This window comes from Dromaius novaehollandiae, chromosome 1 (assembly GCF_036370855.1).
Source record: "Dromaius novaehollandiae isolate bDroNov1 chromosome 1, bDroNov1.hap1, whole genome shotgun sequence".
In the NCBI taxonomy this organism is placed as follows: domain Eukaryota; kingdom Metazoa; phylum Chordata; class Aves; order Casuariiformes; family Dromaiidae; genus Dromaius; species Dromaius novaehollandiae.
In genome coordinates, this window is record NC_088098.1 from 52244580 (window position 1) to 52261414 (window position 16835).

The following is a 16835-nucleotide window of genomic DNA, read 5'->3' on the forward strand; positions in this document are numbered from 1 at the left end:
GTGGCTGGGGCGCTGACAGCCGGGAGGGGAGGTCCAGGCCCTGCTTTGGAGCTGTCCTAAAGTTATGACTAAATTTTTAACAAGAATGGCTAGGAAGCATCTCTTGAGCCACAGTTCCTCCAGTAGGGCAGGTCTAGGCCACCAGGAGATCTGGGGGGAGAGGGTGAGACTACTCTTACTTAATCCCTTTAAGTTGTATTTAACCTAATTTTCCACTGATACGCGGTACCCAGCCAAACACCCTGCCCACTTTGCCTGGCAAACTGAAGCAAGTAAATATTTCTAAAAGTGCCCCGGAAGGAGACAGCTTCAGCCATGCACACTGGGAAGAGGCTTTGGTGCCAGCGGGGCACCTCTTCCCTTCAAAAAGGATCCCTAAAGAAGCTTTCAGATCTCGCTGGCTCCGTAGCGAAGGTCAGACACCCCTCAACCAGCCAACAGATACTTCTGTACATGTGAACTATATGACCCACAAAAAAATGCATGGCTGTTAAATCCTTTTTTTCATCTGTTCTCATAGTTGTGGAATAGGTATCTCCGGATCCTGCTGACGTTTTTTAGTTTTGACCTGGTTTTCATTACAAAAGTCTCTGGATTAGAGACCACAGTACGTCAGGTTGTGGCTATTCACATCTTGCCTCACCTAAGGTCTTTGCTCCCACAAAGGCAGGAGCACTGTGTCAGTGAAAGCAGTGGCTGAAAAATATATTTCTGCTACGTGCCTGATGCTAAAGCAAGGATAGAGGAAGAATTCCAGAGCTGATGATAGTAGTACAGCTACAGTACAGTACAGACAGTACTAGTACTTGCCTAGCAGTCATACACAGTAACCAGAAATAAACACAGAAGCCTTTTCTCAGATTTACTCATTGATCTACAGATTTTACAGAATATGCTAATGGCAAACTGAGTCTCCAGGAGACAATCTGACAGTGGCTTGTGCTCACGGCACAGGGAGCCAGCAATATGACATTTAGATGAAGATTACCGCACATGCTATGGAGGAAAGCTGGGGTTAAACGAAGGCTGATGAAGTACCTGGGAAGCCACAAGCACCCAGTGAATCTGTCAAGGGCCTGTGCCCAGTTGACTTGGATCAACTGCATTCTTTTAACTGTGGAAAGAAGGACTATTTAGGTGAAGGAAATTAAGGTATTTACTGTATGTATAGAACAGAGTGATAGATAGTGACAGTGATAGATTTATGTGACTAAATGACATAGTGTAATGACTTGAGACATTATATTGTATAGTCTCTGTCTAAATGAAGTCATGCAGCAAGCTCAACGTCTTTTCACACAAAACCACAATGTATTTGTCGCTGTCAGCCAGTCCCAGAAGCTTTTGCAAAAAAAGGAAAAACCCCAATCCACAAAACACTCAAAACCTAGAACTTCATCCCCACAAACATATTTAATGCCCAGTAAGCATCATAATATGGATGCAAATGTAACATTCTTGAAACAAAGTGAGCTCCAGCAGCAGGGCGTATCTAAGCAGATGGCTAGCTAGAGTTCAGTGCCTTAAACACAACTGAGGATGCACAAGATTTCCTAGAAATCTTGATAACTGGGCAAGGGTTTATTTACATATGGGGGGAATGGAGCTGCACAGCACAAGGCAAGATGGGGAAAGAACTAAATGTTACATCGGGTCCAAGTTTAAAATTGTCACAAATTTTCTGGTAGACTGACAGAGGGATGGGAGTGAAAGGAAATGAGAAAAAAAGAAAGGCTATATGGATCAATGGCAGGAGGAGAAAGGAAAAATCAGAAGGGCGGATACCATTGTCCTTTTTCAATCATTGGTGAGCTGGGGAAAACAGGAGGGTTTCAAGTGCAAATTCAGTAGGGAGTTTGGTCGGTCTGTGCTTTAGTCTTTACATATTTTCTTGAGCTTGAATCTGCAACTATGCTAGACTTGTATTAAAGTATCAGAAACCTAAAAGCAATCTTCTGAGGTTACTGTGTTGTATTAAAGTATCAGAAACCAAAAGGCAATCTTCTGAGGTCACTGCTATGGCACTCCACATCCCCTGGGCAGAGTGACTGTGCTTTACATTTAAAATGACCCTTCCTTTGCTAAAAATAAACAATCCTCAACCAAGCCCTGAAAACAAATGCAACATGCTATCCCCCTTGCGAGGAGCAGGTGGTTCCTTGGCCCAAGCACTTGGAGATACCACACAGTGCATCCTGCTGCACAGTCCCTAGGGAGCATGGCTGGGGCTCGTCCTCGAGCAGCGCACGCTGCCGAGCGCAGCCTGACTGCGTCCCCACGGCCTGCTCAGCAGAGGATTAAAGGGGTTCCAGCAGCCGCAAGCCCCTCCGCTGTTCCACTGCTCTTTGCCTGTTTCCTCTGTAGGCACATGTGGAGCCTCTGCCATAGCACATACTTAATGCCACATTAGCAACTCCTTTGTCCCTGTCCCCCACACACTAGGGCTGCAATGAACATGTCACTCAGACTGGGGAGCTGTCAGGGGATCCTGGTAAAACCTGACAGCCAAGTTGAGTGCAGAGGGCAGATACCTCACCTCATTTGCTCCTATCTGGCTCTGCCCCACACCATCAGAAAATACAAATTAAAATCTCCCTAGAATTGGACCTGCCATGCTTTAGGAGTGAGCCAAGTATGGATGTCATTTGGGTTGCACAGGTTATGCCTTCTTTGATACTTCATAAAACACTGTTAGCTCTTCCTAGCAGGCAGCTGGGCTTGCATCGTCTTCTTCCCTTTGGTAGGTCTGCATGTTTAATGACTGTGTGGTGGTACCCACATTAGGGGAATGCATTAGGAAATGAAAGTCCAGAACAATGCCAAAGCTGTTGTGTTAAAGCACCACGTGGTAAATGATCTGCATGTGTTAATTATGCTGCTCCCCATGTCCTCAAATGATCAATTTCACAGATTTCATACATAAATAGATACAGACATTTTATTTGGCAAAAAAGCATCCCCTATGCAGCAGAGCTCTGGAAGTGCTCACTGTACTATGCAACAGGTTTTAAAATTTGTATGCATTTATATCATAGCTTCTTTATAGTACAATGGCTTCTGTCCCTCTTGGGATTTTTTTTTTCCTCCACAGGAAACTACTGTGGTCTTAGCCTTGTTGCTAGCAACATCCCTCATCCCAGCTCACTGTCAAGAACAGCCAAGAAGTAAGTGTCTCTCGGTATGTTTCTGGCAATCATTCTCTTTTAAGAAGAAGGTATGTTCCCTGGAGTTGGTTCTACTTCCCATTCTACTCCTTTTTTTGTTATTGTTATCACCTTCATTCTGCTCACACTGTAAAAAGTAAGTAAATAAATGCCTGCATTGATTTTGTAGTGAGTAGCTGAACAAATGTGTGAAACATGCACAGTTCCTATCTTGCGCATATAATAAAGTGTTAGCTGCGGCCTGAGGTCAAGTAGCAAGAAAAAGCTTAGTTCAAAGTCTTATGTATGTTACAGAGCTATATGGATTGCTGTTTCAGACAATCCAAAGGCTCTAAAACAAGGCTACAGCCTGTCATTCTGTTAGCAAAGGAGAGTTACTATCAGTGCTAATCACATGGAGTATTCTGAGCAGTGATTGGGGCAATATCCTAATTACAGTTTGAGGGTGGCAGTGATCTCTTAAATCCTGCTGCATGCACCTTGATTGGCAGATTTCAGCAGTGTCAGTGATCCTCCAGGCTCAGGTCTCTCAAACAATCCTCCAGAGCTGTTAAGAAACAGAATATTGCTTTTAAAATACTTAATACATTGATACGGAAGTAGATTATAAAGAAAGCTATTCTCTTGCAAATACTGCTACAGACAGTACACTGCATGGACAGGCAACAAAGATGTTTCCAGTTAAGACACAGATACCAAATTAAAGGTTCATTAAATCTTTCTGTTGCAATAATCTTTCATGCAACAAATTATGTGCTATTGCTAATGTGTATCCCCTGCTTCCCAGAGGTGAAAAAACAGGACTGTTCCCTCAGGTCACAGACAGGCTGGCTCAAGGCTTCCTGAAAGCTTAAGCAAAAATCAGTATTATGTTAACACAGCATAGCCTAAAGCAATCCCCACCTCGTGGCTGTTCATATGTTGTTGTTGCTTTTAATAAACCTTTTCAATAAATAAAATTATTTAAGTAATTTCATTGTAATAAGATGAAAATTGGATTAAGGAATGTATTTTCTTTAATGAGAAAAACTTTATTATGTAACATTTATTTGTAATGTTTCTTGCTGGTAGTTGCCACCCATCCAGCAATTCTGTCCAAATATCCACATCTCTGCAGAATAAGTTTGACGCCTCTGTCCTCACCTCTCTCCACCACTCCAAAGCCCTCCCAGTGGTGCAGTACATTCCTGGCACTCCTCTCCGGCCTCCCCAGATCTTGGACTTGGCCCCAATGCCAGCTCCAATGTGGCAATATCAATGGAAAGCTATGGGTGCAACTCTGGCATTGCACCAGTTCTCCTTGTACAAAGCCTTGGCCCAGAAGCTCCTCAGACTTCTCTTAATCAGAATGCATTGATCTGCTCCATAAAGCTAAATTTCTGTTTCTTGAACCAGCCCTGCATCTACTGTCATATAATGAAACCATGACTGTAAAGTCAGATGGTACAAAACCACTCTCCCTAGTGCGTGGTGCTACCAGGAGGTCTGGTTTTGCATCTCACTGTCTTAGCAACACTGTATATTTGTAAAGCCAGCACCTTTCTTTTCACCCTCAAGAAACCAAAACCCAGGACTTAGATTAGACTTCCATTTCTCTGTCTTCTTCCCTACTGCTGTTCTGTACCTGTTCTCTTCTGCTTTGGTGCCATCTAGATGGAGTAGAAGTTTTAGAAAGACCATTATAAAAGGCTGCTGTGGGGTCCAAAGCACAGGAGTACATGGTAAAATGATTATTCCTGCAGACCAGAGGCCAGACTGCTTTCTCAGAGCTGGACACAGATGCTCAGCTCAAAGTTGTAAAGCTGGAGAAGCTTTCTGTACCTCGGCACCTGCTCTGTCCCCAAGCACAACAACTTCCTGCAGGAGCACTGGGACACTGGCTCTTTGTGCTTTTCCACTGCAGCTGCCCCAGTAGCTCACACTCCAGGTTTCCGGACTTTCAAAATTCACCCACTGCCCCTCTGCAGTCTCCTCTCTTAGTTCCCCATTATCCGTCATTTCAAAGAGCCCGTAAGACTCCTGACAGTCCACGGGCCGAGATTCACTCCCAGCACCAAGGAGTAGCAGCTACTCTGGCCACCAGGCAGGCTTCCCTGTTCTTGAGTGCAGTGGGAAGTGGTACACAGTTTTAGTAATGTATTTTTTTCTCACTTCCTATGCATATTTGGTAAGAAAACAACAACCATCACATAGGCTTCACTCCAGTCATCAGCACTGGGGAAGGCAGCCACTTTGTGTGCATTCATTTTTAAGAAAGAAACTATCTCAGTATCCAGAGCTCTCAATCCAGACTCTGAGACACAAAGTTCATTCTAAAGTAGATTTTGATTCAAATAAATGGGGAGAAAAAAAATATTAGTGCTCTTGCAGTTAAACCACAGAGCACAAGGATGCCATTTTACTTAGAGGAATGTATAGATTAAAATCCTGTATTTCAATTAAAGGACTTCATCAACTGGAAAAGTGAGATTACAATGTCAAAGGATGTCCCTCTGATTTTTTAACTAGAAATATCACCTGCAATAATTAGTGTTCTGTTCTACCTCTTACCCAGATAAAACATACCAAATACCTGAGATAGCCTACAGTGCCTCATCGCTTTCTAACGTGTGCAGGGTGCCTGTAAAGAGACACTACAATCTTTAGCAGCATTAGTTTTGATCATTAGGTTCTCGCCATCAAAATCAATTTTATTCTAATGTACTAATGCCTGGTTAGAAGGGAGCCTAATAATAAGCTAGCAGTAAGAGGGTGAATTCAAAGAACAGAACTACTGTGAAAGAGAACACTGTTACATAGAAAAAAGCTGAAAGGTGTTTTTTACTACATGCTGTAAAGGTCATTTGTCCAAAAAACAAATGTGGCATGCAACAACCACTACCTGAACTTTGAAAGGCACGAACACCTAAGCACTCCAACTCATGGTACTCTTTGCTTAGCAACAACATTAAGAGCTGTGATAATTTCAAACACTGCACAACCAAGCATTACAAAAATTCATTTCTTTTGTATTAAATAAAGTTACCTTTAATTGAATTAATTCTAGAGGTACATTAACAAGACTGAAGTTCTACAGTGTTAAGGATGCAACTTAAACTCCATTCTCCCTACCCCCAAAGCAAGTGCAAAGGTCTATGACATTTCAATTAGCTCTTAAGACTGAACTCTTTCACATCTTACACTGTCACTAGCTAACACAAAAGCAAGGCAAAGATTTTGCAGGTACTTCTGAACAAAAAGTATAAACAAGTTCTGCTTAACTCTGAACAACCCAGGTATGCATATTTGGTAAGAAAACAACAACCATCATAGGCTTCACTCCGGTCATCAGCACTGGGGAAGGCAGCCACTTTGAAGAAAAAAATATTTACAGACTTGTAACTCTTGATCATATTTTCATGAGACTGTCCTTTGAAAAGGGAATAGGGGTAAAACAGCTGAGCAAACCAAAAAGCAAACAGAAGAAATTAGAAAACACAACTTCTGTTTAACTTTTGGCAGACTGTAATTTTACAAAGGTACCTGTGAAATAAGGGGGAAACAGTCACCAGCCTACCAAAATGACAGCACGCAATTACCCTGCATCAAGTAGTAAGTAACCCAACCCTTCTTACTTGCAGACATCCCTGGCTGGGGCTGTCCCATGCTGGGCCCTTGATTCATGGGAGCCTGCGGCATGCCCGGTGCATTTGGTATCATGTTTTGCTTCTGCAGCCTGGTCCTTCGTTTTTCTTCTAATTCCTTCTGAATCTTATAGATCTTCTCAGCTAGCAAGTGGTAGTACTCTGCCTGTTGGGCAGGAACACAAGTCAGGAGAGCAGACAAGACATAAAACAAGCAAAGGCAACCAGCACAGTGATCAAAGCCTGGGCCGCGAAACATCCTTCCACGCACACTTTTTAAGTGGGGTGGGGGTGGCTCTCCCTTGCCAGGGGCTGCCGGGGAGATCGGGGGGTGAAAACGGGCACTGTTCAGGGCATTTCTAGAACAACCATTAGGGCACCTCTGGAAGTTTTGCTTCTTGTGTCCAACACTCCTTAGAGAGAACCACAGTGAAGAGCTTCACGCTGCCTTCAGGACACCCTGAGGAGTCTCGGGCACAGCACACCAGCACAGACACCGTCCCCACTCCTGGCACGCCCATGCACAAGCCTGCAGCTGCCTGCCTTCTGGGCCCGAACCAGCAACCCCTTTTACAACACCCCTGAACATGCTCTTCCTCAGCCTGCCACTCTCAGCTACACTTTTCTCTTCTCCTCCTCCCCAACCACAGCATCATTCCCACAGAAACCCTTCAGTTTATATTTCTGCACTCCTCCCACAAAGCCCCACACAAACTCTTCTCAAGGGAAGCAAAGCAGAAGCCCAGGGGAGGGGAGGGGACAGGTGATGGCCTCTCACCCTGCTATTTGCCGATTCATACATATCTCCTTCCACTTTCCGAGCATATGCCACCAGGTTCTCCATACGCCGATCCTTCAGTGCTGCAGGGTCAGGAGTAGGAAATATGGCTTGCACTCTGAAGACAAAAGCAGGCAAGCGGTTAGGACGGCTCCAAACCACGACATGGGCACGAGCACAAGTGTTTCAAAAACAAAGCAGGGAGCAAGTCTTCTGGCAGAGCAAGAGGCTGCTCCTCTTCCCCGGAGACACACTCCCCACAGGGATGGCCTCAACGTAAAGCGGGACACTTCCCGATAGGACAGCCCCAAACCAGCACAGGCCCAGCCCCAAGCCAGCACAGGTGGCTCCATTAAAGACAAGGAAAGGAAGAACATATCGTCTTTCATGCTTCTGCCTTCCCTTCTCAATAACTCTCGTAAAACTCACACCATGGCCCCTTGGTTTTGGTAGATGGACTTCCTTGGGCAACAGAGGCGGACACACACACACACACACACACACACACACACACACACACACACACACACACACACACACACACACACACACACAGAGGCGGACACAGGCAGCAAGTCATCTAACAGGAGGTTTTGGTATTAGCTACTCACAATTTATGAACAAGATGATTTCGGAGATCCTGAGTGATATCTCCATGCCACTGCTTTTGGCCACCTCCGGGTGGGAGCAAGGCTCCCGGCTGGACATGACTGGGCTCAAAGCAATCCGGAAGCACACCGCTGCCGTTAGCCGACAGAGACACCATATTCCCAGCTTGACGGGAAGACGTCGAGAAACTTCCGCAGCAGCCGCCGCTCCAGCCGGAGGGCGGGGGCGGGGGACCGGACGTGGCTCCCCTCAGCAGCTCAGGGGGCGCGCGGCGCCGCCCAACGGTCAGTGGCCAACGGTCGCCGCCTCTGAGGCGAGGGCAGGGGGTAGCCGCGGTCGCGCCCCCCCTCGCCGCCGCCCGGAGCTGCTGTTACCGGCAGGGAGCGTCTAGCGGCTGCCGCCCCTCGGCAGGAGAGACGAATGCCGGGGGCTAGAGGCCAGGCTGGAGGGCGAGCGTGCCAGACCGACCCCCAGCCCACGCCGGCGCTCGGGCTCCTGCTGCCAGTGCCCAGGCCTGGGGCAGCTCACGCCGATGATAGCCGGTGAGGGCCAAGCCGCTCGTTTTTCCCTTTCTGAACCAGCCAACCAAACGCCCCCCTCATTCCCTGGCTGCCACCAGCTTAGAGCCCACAGCAGGGCAGATGGCATCAGTCCTCAGATAGAGGGATGCGATAGTATTTTAATGAATAGTTTTTCACGTGTGACCATTATGCATGCCTGCAAATAATTGAATTCTTGGAAAGCTTTCATGTTTCACAGCAGGTCCCTAAATATACACAAGTCTAAAAAAAAAAAAAAAGAAAAGAAAAACACCCCCAAAAATCTGACATGGGAACAGCAGGTGTCTCCCTCATTCATTCAGGATCCTCAGGCAGAATCTTACTTCTCAAGTGCCATGCAGGCAGCTTGGTGCTTGTGTTTTCTTAAGTGAAGGCACATCCTGCAAAAACACGTAGCAGCCTACTTGGACAGAGGGGAAGATTTAAGCCACTGCTATTTTCAAGTCCTCTCTTACAGACTGCAGAACATACAGAAAACCCTTGTTAGATCATCCTTAATGTTATATTTAAGTTCCTATATATTTACAGTAACTTATCATTAAATCACACTATGTAATAAATACAGCTATTAAACAATTTGTGTGATAAGCAAGTAAAGGTGGAGTCCAACATGAGGGCCAACAAGCAACCCAACTAAGGGCACGGATACTAAGTTACCCTGTCCTTTCATGATATTTTCCTACCATGCTAAGTCTGTCAGTATGTGTCAACAGGGTTCAACATACAAAGAATAAAAACAATTAAAAAAAATGTCAAAATTTTAAAAATATTCTATGCCCAGTTTTTAGGCTGGAATGTATTACTGAATATGTATTTATTTCTCCAAGATGTGCCAACAGTTCTAAGCTTTTTGTTTCTGCAGTTAATACGTTATGTCCTGAGTTTCCTTCCTCGCTAGGAAGCTGTCTTTTAACTACTGTGTCCGTAATACTGTAATTTTCACAGTATTATAATCAAACCATTTTTTTCTCTCAAACTTTTTTTAAGACGGTAAAGAGAATATTTGTGCATAGGCTAAGTTTCCAACCCCTGCACTGTTTGAATCATTGTCCCTTGTTTCTAAACTCCTATCTCCATTGTATGCAAAGGATATATTAAACACCAACCATCTTTACATTTTTAGCCTGAAGAGGAATTTTTTCAGCCACTGCTATTGCCTTTCAAAGTTTTGAAAAATTGTTCTACTTCATGAGAAAAGCTGATTTCATCCATTACAGAGTGGGCAGTGCACTGCAGCAAAGTCTGAGCTCTGCCCTATACCTAGAGTCATATCAATTACAGAGCCTTGCAGTAATAATGAAAGAGAAGGATATGCCCATCTCCTCCTGGGTCCTTTGCTTATAGAAGGAGCCACTTCAGGCTCAGCATACCCCAGGGCTCACCACTGCAGGCTGTCCTGAGAAGGGGAGAAAAGACTGAATTGTCTGGAAGATGAACTTCTTAATTTTAAGTACTTACTCTATTCCAGTGTGGAACAAAAGCTGTCTTTCGAGTGCTGAGCTATGCTCCCTGTTTGACTCTTCTGCAAGCCTGGAAAGTTGTGGGGTGCTGCTATGTCCTGCCAGGCTCCTTCCCCAGCAGAAACAGCATCAGGGAGGACCAGGAAGACCAATTATCAGCAGAAAATGAGAAGTCATGATGTCCATCTGGCCTGGCACGTTATATGCGGTTTACCAGGGTGGAAACCCCTTTCAGATATACTTTCCCAAGTCACAGGTAAGGACCCTCTCTCACTGTGGTCACACTGGAGAGATAGATGATAGAAAAGAGGTTTGAAATCCTGCAGTACAAGCTTGGACTGGGAAAACAGCAAGTAAATGGAAGAACACCTGAGGTCTGTCATTTTCAAACTCATGATTTTGGGGTTCTAACTTCCCCTGACAGCTCTAACCCAGCTGGTGATTCCAGTTACAAGCCATGGCAGCACCTGTGTCCTTAGACCCATGCCCTTCCTCAGCCCTTAGGCTACTCTGGCTTTCAATCAACAGGCCTGGTGAGATATCACTGAATGGCTCCCAAAGCTTCGCTTACCAGGGAGACACTGTATTGTGAGCTCCTTTCAGTGCCACACTCTAGTCTTCACATCTTATTTGACAGAAAAAAGGGGGACCCCCCTCCACAAAATCACTCTGGAAATAAGCCTCCCAATTTTAACTACCCATCCTATTGCAGTGCTGAGCAAAGATTTGCTTCAGAAGAAAAATCTTGTTCTCTGCTATCAAGCCTACCAAATTGCAGAAAACCAGCTATGAGCTTCTGTAATAAGAAACTGGCTGAGCCTAACAGGGAAGTGAAATGCATTAGTCACACCCTCCTGCCACCCCTCACACACTAAGCCCAGAGCTGCAGCAGTACAAACGCACTAAAAACCTCTGTAAGGCTATACAGGTCCCTGCTGGACTACATTCAACTGCACAGGGTGTGATGTACCCCAATGCAGTTGGAAATGAAGGCAGAGGAGGGCACATCTGCTGAAGCCAAGCAGAGACCATAGCGTGAGCAATAAGGAGACATTTTCTTAGGTGGATCACACACATCTCACACTCCACAATGTGGTCTTTGCAGCAAAAGAACCAGCGCCTCCCCAGCATGTACTTGATCCTTTAAACTTACTTCAGCCACTTACATATGGCTGGGGAACACTGAGCTGCATAAAACACATTTCCACTTATCTGCAGAACTTGGGGATGGGTCAAAGTGTCCTGTCACAGGGTGGCCGTGATTTGACCACATGCATCAGTCAAACTCTCCAGCCAGCCCACCTCCCAGGACAGTGACATTTCAAATCAGAAGATGGTAAGTGTCTCTTCCCAAGTTAATTCTCTCTCCTCACTACTGAGGAAAAGCTTAAAATAAAACCAACTCACAAAATAACTAAGAGAATTGTACCACTGTTCTGGAGAGCAGGAGCTGTGCTCTCTCAGCCAGAGGAGCTGGGGCTGGCAAAGCGCATTCATCTTGTAATGCCACTGTCACTCCCTGTCCATTCCTCATTTTGCCCTGGGGACAGCAGGTGCATAGGGAGAGGCAAAACACCTACTGACAGAGCTCATGGTTGTGGCCCTCACGGCTCTGCACTCCCAAGATGCACCAGAGCCTAGCAGAACTCTGCACACTGGGGAAAAATAACAGTTTGAGCCATGCCAGCTTTACCAAGAGCTATGAAGAGCTTCAAAGATGGCTACAGAAGACAGTGCCAACTATAATACCTCCACCTTCTCTAAATCCACTGCACTCCCTAGAACAGGGAGCAACAACAGGAGATGTGGCTCATTGCCCATGAGCTACCCACAGCACCGGTTACAGAACAGGTTTCCCTTTCAAACATCCATGGTGTGCATGATCGCTGCTGGGGAGTTACAACCAAGACCCTATTTTAAAGGAGTGCAACTAAGGCAACTTAAGCAAATCATCAAACTCCCATTTTTCTAAACAAAGTTCCAGATTGAAGTCGGGTCAGGCACATGCCAATGTACGCAATGTGCCTGTCAAGGCTGATGGAGCAGCTCAGTGGCTTTTCAACAGTGACTCAGAAATAGCTGCTGCTGAAGCCACTGAGCCCGTTGTGCTCTCCCACTTTCAGAGCTTGTCTAGCCTCTGTCTCGGTCATGATCTATAGCACATGATCTGTTTTGACAAGCACAGAGAGGAAATGTCTCCTTGTGCAAACTGAGAGTTACCCAAGGGTTGTGTTGTACAAAAGCAGCAGCTAAGAGGATCCTTCACTGCCTTCATCTGTAGAAACAAACATTCCCCAGCCAGGCCAATATATTGCTGTTCTTCAAAGAAAAGCTTATTTTAGGTTAGAAGGCCACTTCATACGCTTAGGCAGAATCAGTCATTAGGAATAGACCCTTTTGACCACTGCTGTCTTCCAACATGAGACCTGCTGCAGGACAGATCGCTCTCTAAAGAGGCTGTGAGAGAGACCTTGAGTTTAATCAGAATTGGGAGCAGCACAAGCAATGACATGGGCTGTGCAAGTATAAAAAGACTGTCTTGGAAACGGAAGGTCAAGCTTCTTGCAGAAGAACTAAGCGTGTGTCAAAGAAGGATCAGAAGAGGCATTGGAAAAGGAACCAGCAACTGGAATGCCTCTCACTGTCGTATCACATCCCCCAGCCTTGTTGTGGTGCTGCCACTGCTTGCATTACGTGAACAACACAAGTCTTGAGCTCCAGGTTTTGCCTGGACTTGCCTTGGTCTGTCTGCAGCTACATTTTAGCTGTAACAGTTATCTAATGACCAGGTGAATATTACCTGCATTGTTTTAGTTTATGTACAATTGTGTGGTGCAACACTTACTGTTATGTATTTTTTTATAACTAATAGATAGCAGGTGCTAGGGAGAGGCCTATATAATTTGCAGGCCGAGAACAGAGCTCCCAGAGCAAAGCTAATAGAAGCAGCCCACAGACCCAGCAGTTTGTGCAGAAAGGCACGCAGAAGGGGGCTAGCATACACGTCCTCAGCAACAGTGGTGACATGCTGCAGGGCACAGTCTCCAAGCCCCCTCCAGAGCAAATGGCCCTGGCACATCAGAGGCCTTGACCCAGGCCAAGCTCCTGAGGAAGGATGCAGCTGTGCAGGCCTGGGGCTGCGGAGCTGCCTGGGGCCTCTGCTGCAGCTGTTGCTGGCAGGGATGTGCTCCTGGCTCACAGGAGGTGTGCGCTGGGGAAGGTCTAGGTCACCAAGGAAAGGAGCTGTGAGGGGAGGTCAGCAGACTGTGCAGTATCAGGAATGACAAAAAAGAGATTGACTGGGTGTTCTCCAAGACCCTGCAACTTCAAGAACCTGAACCCCTGCCTGCACCAAAGGAGGCACAGGCAGCATCTGAGCTTATCCAGGTGGGAAATGAAGACTCCCATGATGAGGAAGGCTGGAAGCTTGTGACTTCTAGCAACAGGAGGGAGCCTTCTGCTCTGCCTACACCTCTGCAACTACAGCATAGGTTCAGTGCCCTTGCAGAAGATGTAGACCTGGGAGTCATATCCAATGAAACGTCCAAACAGGCTGAGCCTGAGCTACACAGCAGCACTGGGAGGAAGCGGAGTGATACTAATAGGAGACTCACTGCTGCAGGGGACCGAGGCCCCCATTTGCCAGCCTGACCTCACTGTTTGCCAGGGGCTCACATCCGGGATGCTGGAGAGGCTGCCTAGGCTTGTCCAGCCCTCAAACCGTTACCCGCTGCTGCTCTTCCTTGTGGGCACTTACAATTACAAAGGGAAAACCTGGAGCATATCAAGCATGACTACATGGCTCTGGAGGCAACAGCCAATGGTGGTTTTCTCATTGATCCCGCTGGTAAGGGGGAAGGGCTTGAGGGTGAACAGATGGGTCCTGCTGGTTGACAACTGGTTACACAGCTGGTGTCAATGAAGGCATTCAGCTTTTATGACCATGGGATGCTCTTTGAGGATCAAGGATTACAAGGAAGAAGTGGGATCCACCTGACCAAATTGGGTAAAAGCATCTTTGTCAAGCTGGCAAAGGCTGGCCAACCTTTGGTGGAAGAGGATCAAGTTAGGGAACACTTAAGCAAACTGAACATAAACAAGTTCACTGGCCTTAAGGGGATGTGCTCGCGAGTGCTGAGGGAGCTGGCCAGTGTCATTGCAAGGCCACTTTTGATCATCTTTGAAAGACTGCAATTGGGGGAAGGCTCCTGAGGCCTGGAAGAAAGCAAATGCCACTCCTATCTTCAAGAGAGCCAAGAAGAAAGAACTGGGGAACTAGAAGCTGGTCACCCTGCCCTCACTGCCTGGGAAGGTGATAGAGCAAATCCTCCTGAAAACCATTTCCAAGTATATTAAGGACAAGAAGGTGATCAGGAGTAGTCAGCCTGAATTTATGAAGTGGAAATCATGCCTGACCAAGCTAAGAGCTTTCTACAGTGAAACAACTGTCTCAGTAGATGGAGGAAGAGCAGCAGATGTTGTTTATCTTGACTTCAGCAAGGTATTTGACTCCATTTCCCATAACATCCTCATAGACGAACTGATGAAGTATGGGCTGAAGAAGTGGACAGTAAGATGGATTGAAAGCCAGCTGACCTACCAGGCTCAAAGGGTTGTGATCAGCAGCACAATGTCCAGCTGGAGGCCAGTCACCAGCAGTATGCCCCATGTGTCAAAACTGGGGCCAATACTGTTTAACATCTTCATTAATGACCTGAATGGTGGGAGAGAGTGCACCCTCAGCAATGTGCAGATGACAAAACTGAGGAGTGCCTGATAGACCAGATTGTAGTGCTGCCATTCAGAAGGACCTGGACAGGCTGAAGAAATGGGCAGAGAGGAACCTCATGAAGTTTAACACAGGGAATTGCAAAGTCCTGCACCTGGGGAGGAATAACCCTGCGCACCAGTACAGGTTGCAGGCTGACCTGCTGGAAAGCTGCTTGGCAGTAAAGGACCTGGGGCTCCTGGTGGACAAGTTGGACATGAGCCAGGAATGTGCCCTCATGGAAAGAAGGCCAACAGCATCCTGGGCTGCATTAGGCAGAGTACTGCCAGCAGGTTAAGGGAGGTGATCCTTTCCCTCTACTCAGCACTAGTGAGGCCACATCTGGAGGGCTGGGTCCAGTTCTGAGCTCCCCAGTACAAGAGAGACACAAGTCCAGCAAAGAATCATGAAGATGATTAAGGGGTTGGAGCATCTGTCGCAGGGGGGAGACACAGAGCTGGGACTGTTCAGCCTGGAGAAGACTCGGGGGGAATCTTATCAATGTGTATAAATAACTGATAGGGGGAGTACCAGAGACAGAACCAGACTCTTCCTAGTGGTATCCAGTGAAAGGACAAGAGGCAATGGGCACAAACTGAAATACAGGAAATTCAATTGAAACATAAGAAAAAAACTTTTTTTTACTGGGAGGGTGGTCAAACACTGGAGCAGGTTGCCCAGAGAAACTGTAGAGTCTCCATCCTTGGAGATGCTCAAAACCCAATCGGACACAGCCCTGAGCAACCAGCCGTAGGTGACTCTGCTCAAAGCAGGTTGGACTAGACAGTCTCCAGAGGTGCCTTCCAACTTCAATGATTCAGTGATTCTATAAATAACAAGTAGTTCTGCAAAGAATGGACTATCTATGAGATGCCAGAATGGAGGAAAAAAAGGGGAAGGGGGTAGAGGCATATGGTCACAGGATGATACTGCAGGCCCTATGCTGTAAGCAACTCACCAGCAGTCAATTGCTGGCTAGAGTAACCGGGAATTGGATAAAACCAGTTTTAGGGATAACGAAGAACAAGTATCCAACATATGTAAAACACTTCATAAACAGTAAGTTTGGATGGGATGTGGAATGGCAAATCAATGAACCCAAGACTGAAGAGAAATAAAGCCATGAACATTGTACTTCCCATGAAGGAGACTGTAAACTCCCTACCTCCAGCTGAAGCTATAGACCTTAGGACCTAAGGGGGCAGTGGAAGGGTGAGCATAACACCAAGGAAAGGAGTAAATACTAGAAAGTTTGCATGTATCATTTAACTGTATAATGATACTAATGCTTATAGTCAAATTATATAACTAGATTAATAATAATTCTTATTAATAATTCTTTGATTAGACTGAAAACTTTAACTAGACCAACAATAAATTCTTAGCTTTGTATATACAGCGAGTTCTTTTCATCTGTAACAAGAGTCTGAGTGTAATAAATAGGTGGGAAGCCAACCGACCTACCCTTAACCCGGATGCAACAAATTAGTAACAGTACATGCTGCACTGATGCAGGTGACATGCCTTTACTTTTGTTACTGTCCTGAAGTCCTACCACTTTCCCAGTCAGCTGCAGCGTTCTCCCAACTGGCAGTTTCTGGTTCTGCACTGGAATCAGGGAGATTTGGGGAAGGAGCGGCAGGGGGAAGGGAACCCCATGCAAACCCAAGACTAATCATCATCCACACCAACTCAAAAAAACATTGGAACTTGGCTCAGTAAGAGCATTTACAAAGAGGAAAGTGGCAGCTGCACTAGCATATAAAATCCCTCAGGGGATTTTTTTTTTTTTTTTTTTTAAGCAAGTCTCCTATTCTGGGGTCCAAATGTGAAAGATCTGTAGCTGTTTGACTCGGAGCTGCTCTTCAAGGGC

At 46.1% G+C, this 16835-nt stretch overlaps 1 protein-coding gene and 1 long non-coding RNA gene across 2 annotated transcripts; one reads left to right on the forward strand and one right to left on the reverse strand.

Annotated features, from left to right (window-relative positions):
- Positions 1-2920: 2920 nt before the first annotated feature.
- LOC112984459 (histone acetyltransferase p300-like) lies at positions 2921-8462 on the reverse strand. Its single transcript, XM_026102347.2, has 4 exons — positions 8177-8462; positions 7566-7683; positions 6779-6953; positions 2921-3711 (listed from the first exon to the last, which is right to left on the reverse strand). The coding sequence occupies exons 1-4, from the start codon at positions 8329-8331 to the stop codon at positions 3668-3670; spliced, it is 492 nt and encodes a 163-aa protein (XP_025958132.2). The 5' UTR covers positions 8332-8462; the 3' UTR covers positions 2921-3667.
- Positions 8463-8535: 73 nt separating this feature from the next.
- LOC135328445 (uncharacterized) lies at positions 8536-16356 on the forward strand. Its single transcript, XR_010389304.1, has 2 exons — positions 8536-8716; positions 10203-16356. It is a non-coding gene; the product is annotated as an uncharacterized LOC135328445 (long non-coding RNA).
- The last annotated feature ends 479 nt before the right edge of the window (positions 16357-16835 follow it).

Bases quoted from the DNA above. Each gene is read 5' to 3' on its own strand.
- LOC112984459 (XM_026102347.2), bottom strand. From the start codon at position 8,331: ATGGTGTCTCTGTCGGCTAACGGCAGCGGTGTGCTTCCGGATTGCTTT. The intron at 7,684-8,176 runs GTGAGTAGCTAA...TTTTGTCTTCAG, and splicing joins AATCATCTTGTTCATAAATT to AGTGCAAGCCATATTTCCTA. The intron at 6,954-7,565 runs GTGAGAGGCCAT...CCTGCCCAACAG, and splicing joins ATGAATCGGCAAATAGCAGG to GCAGAGTACTACCACTTGCT.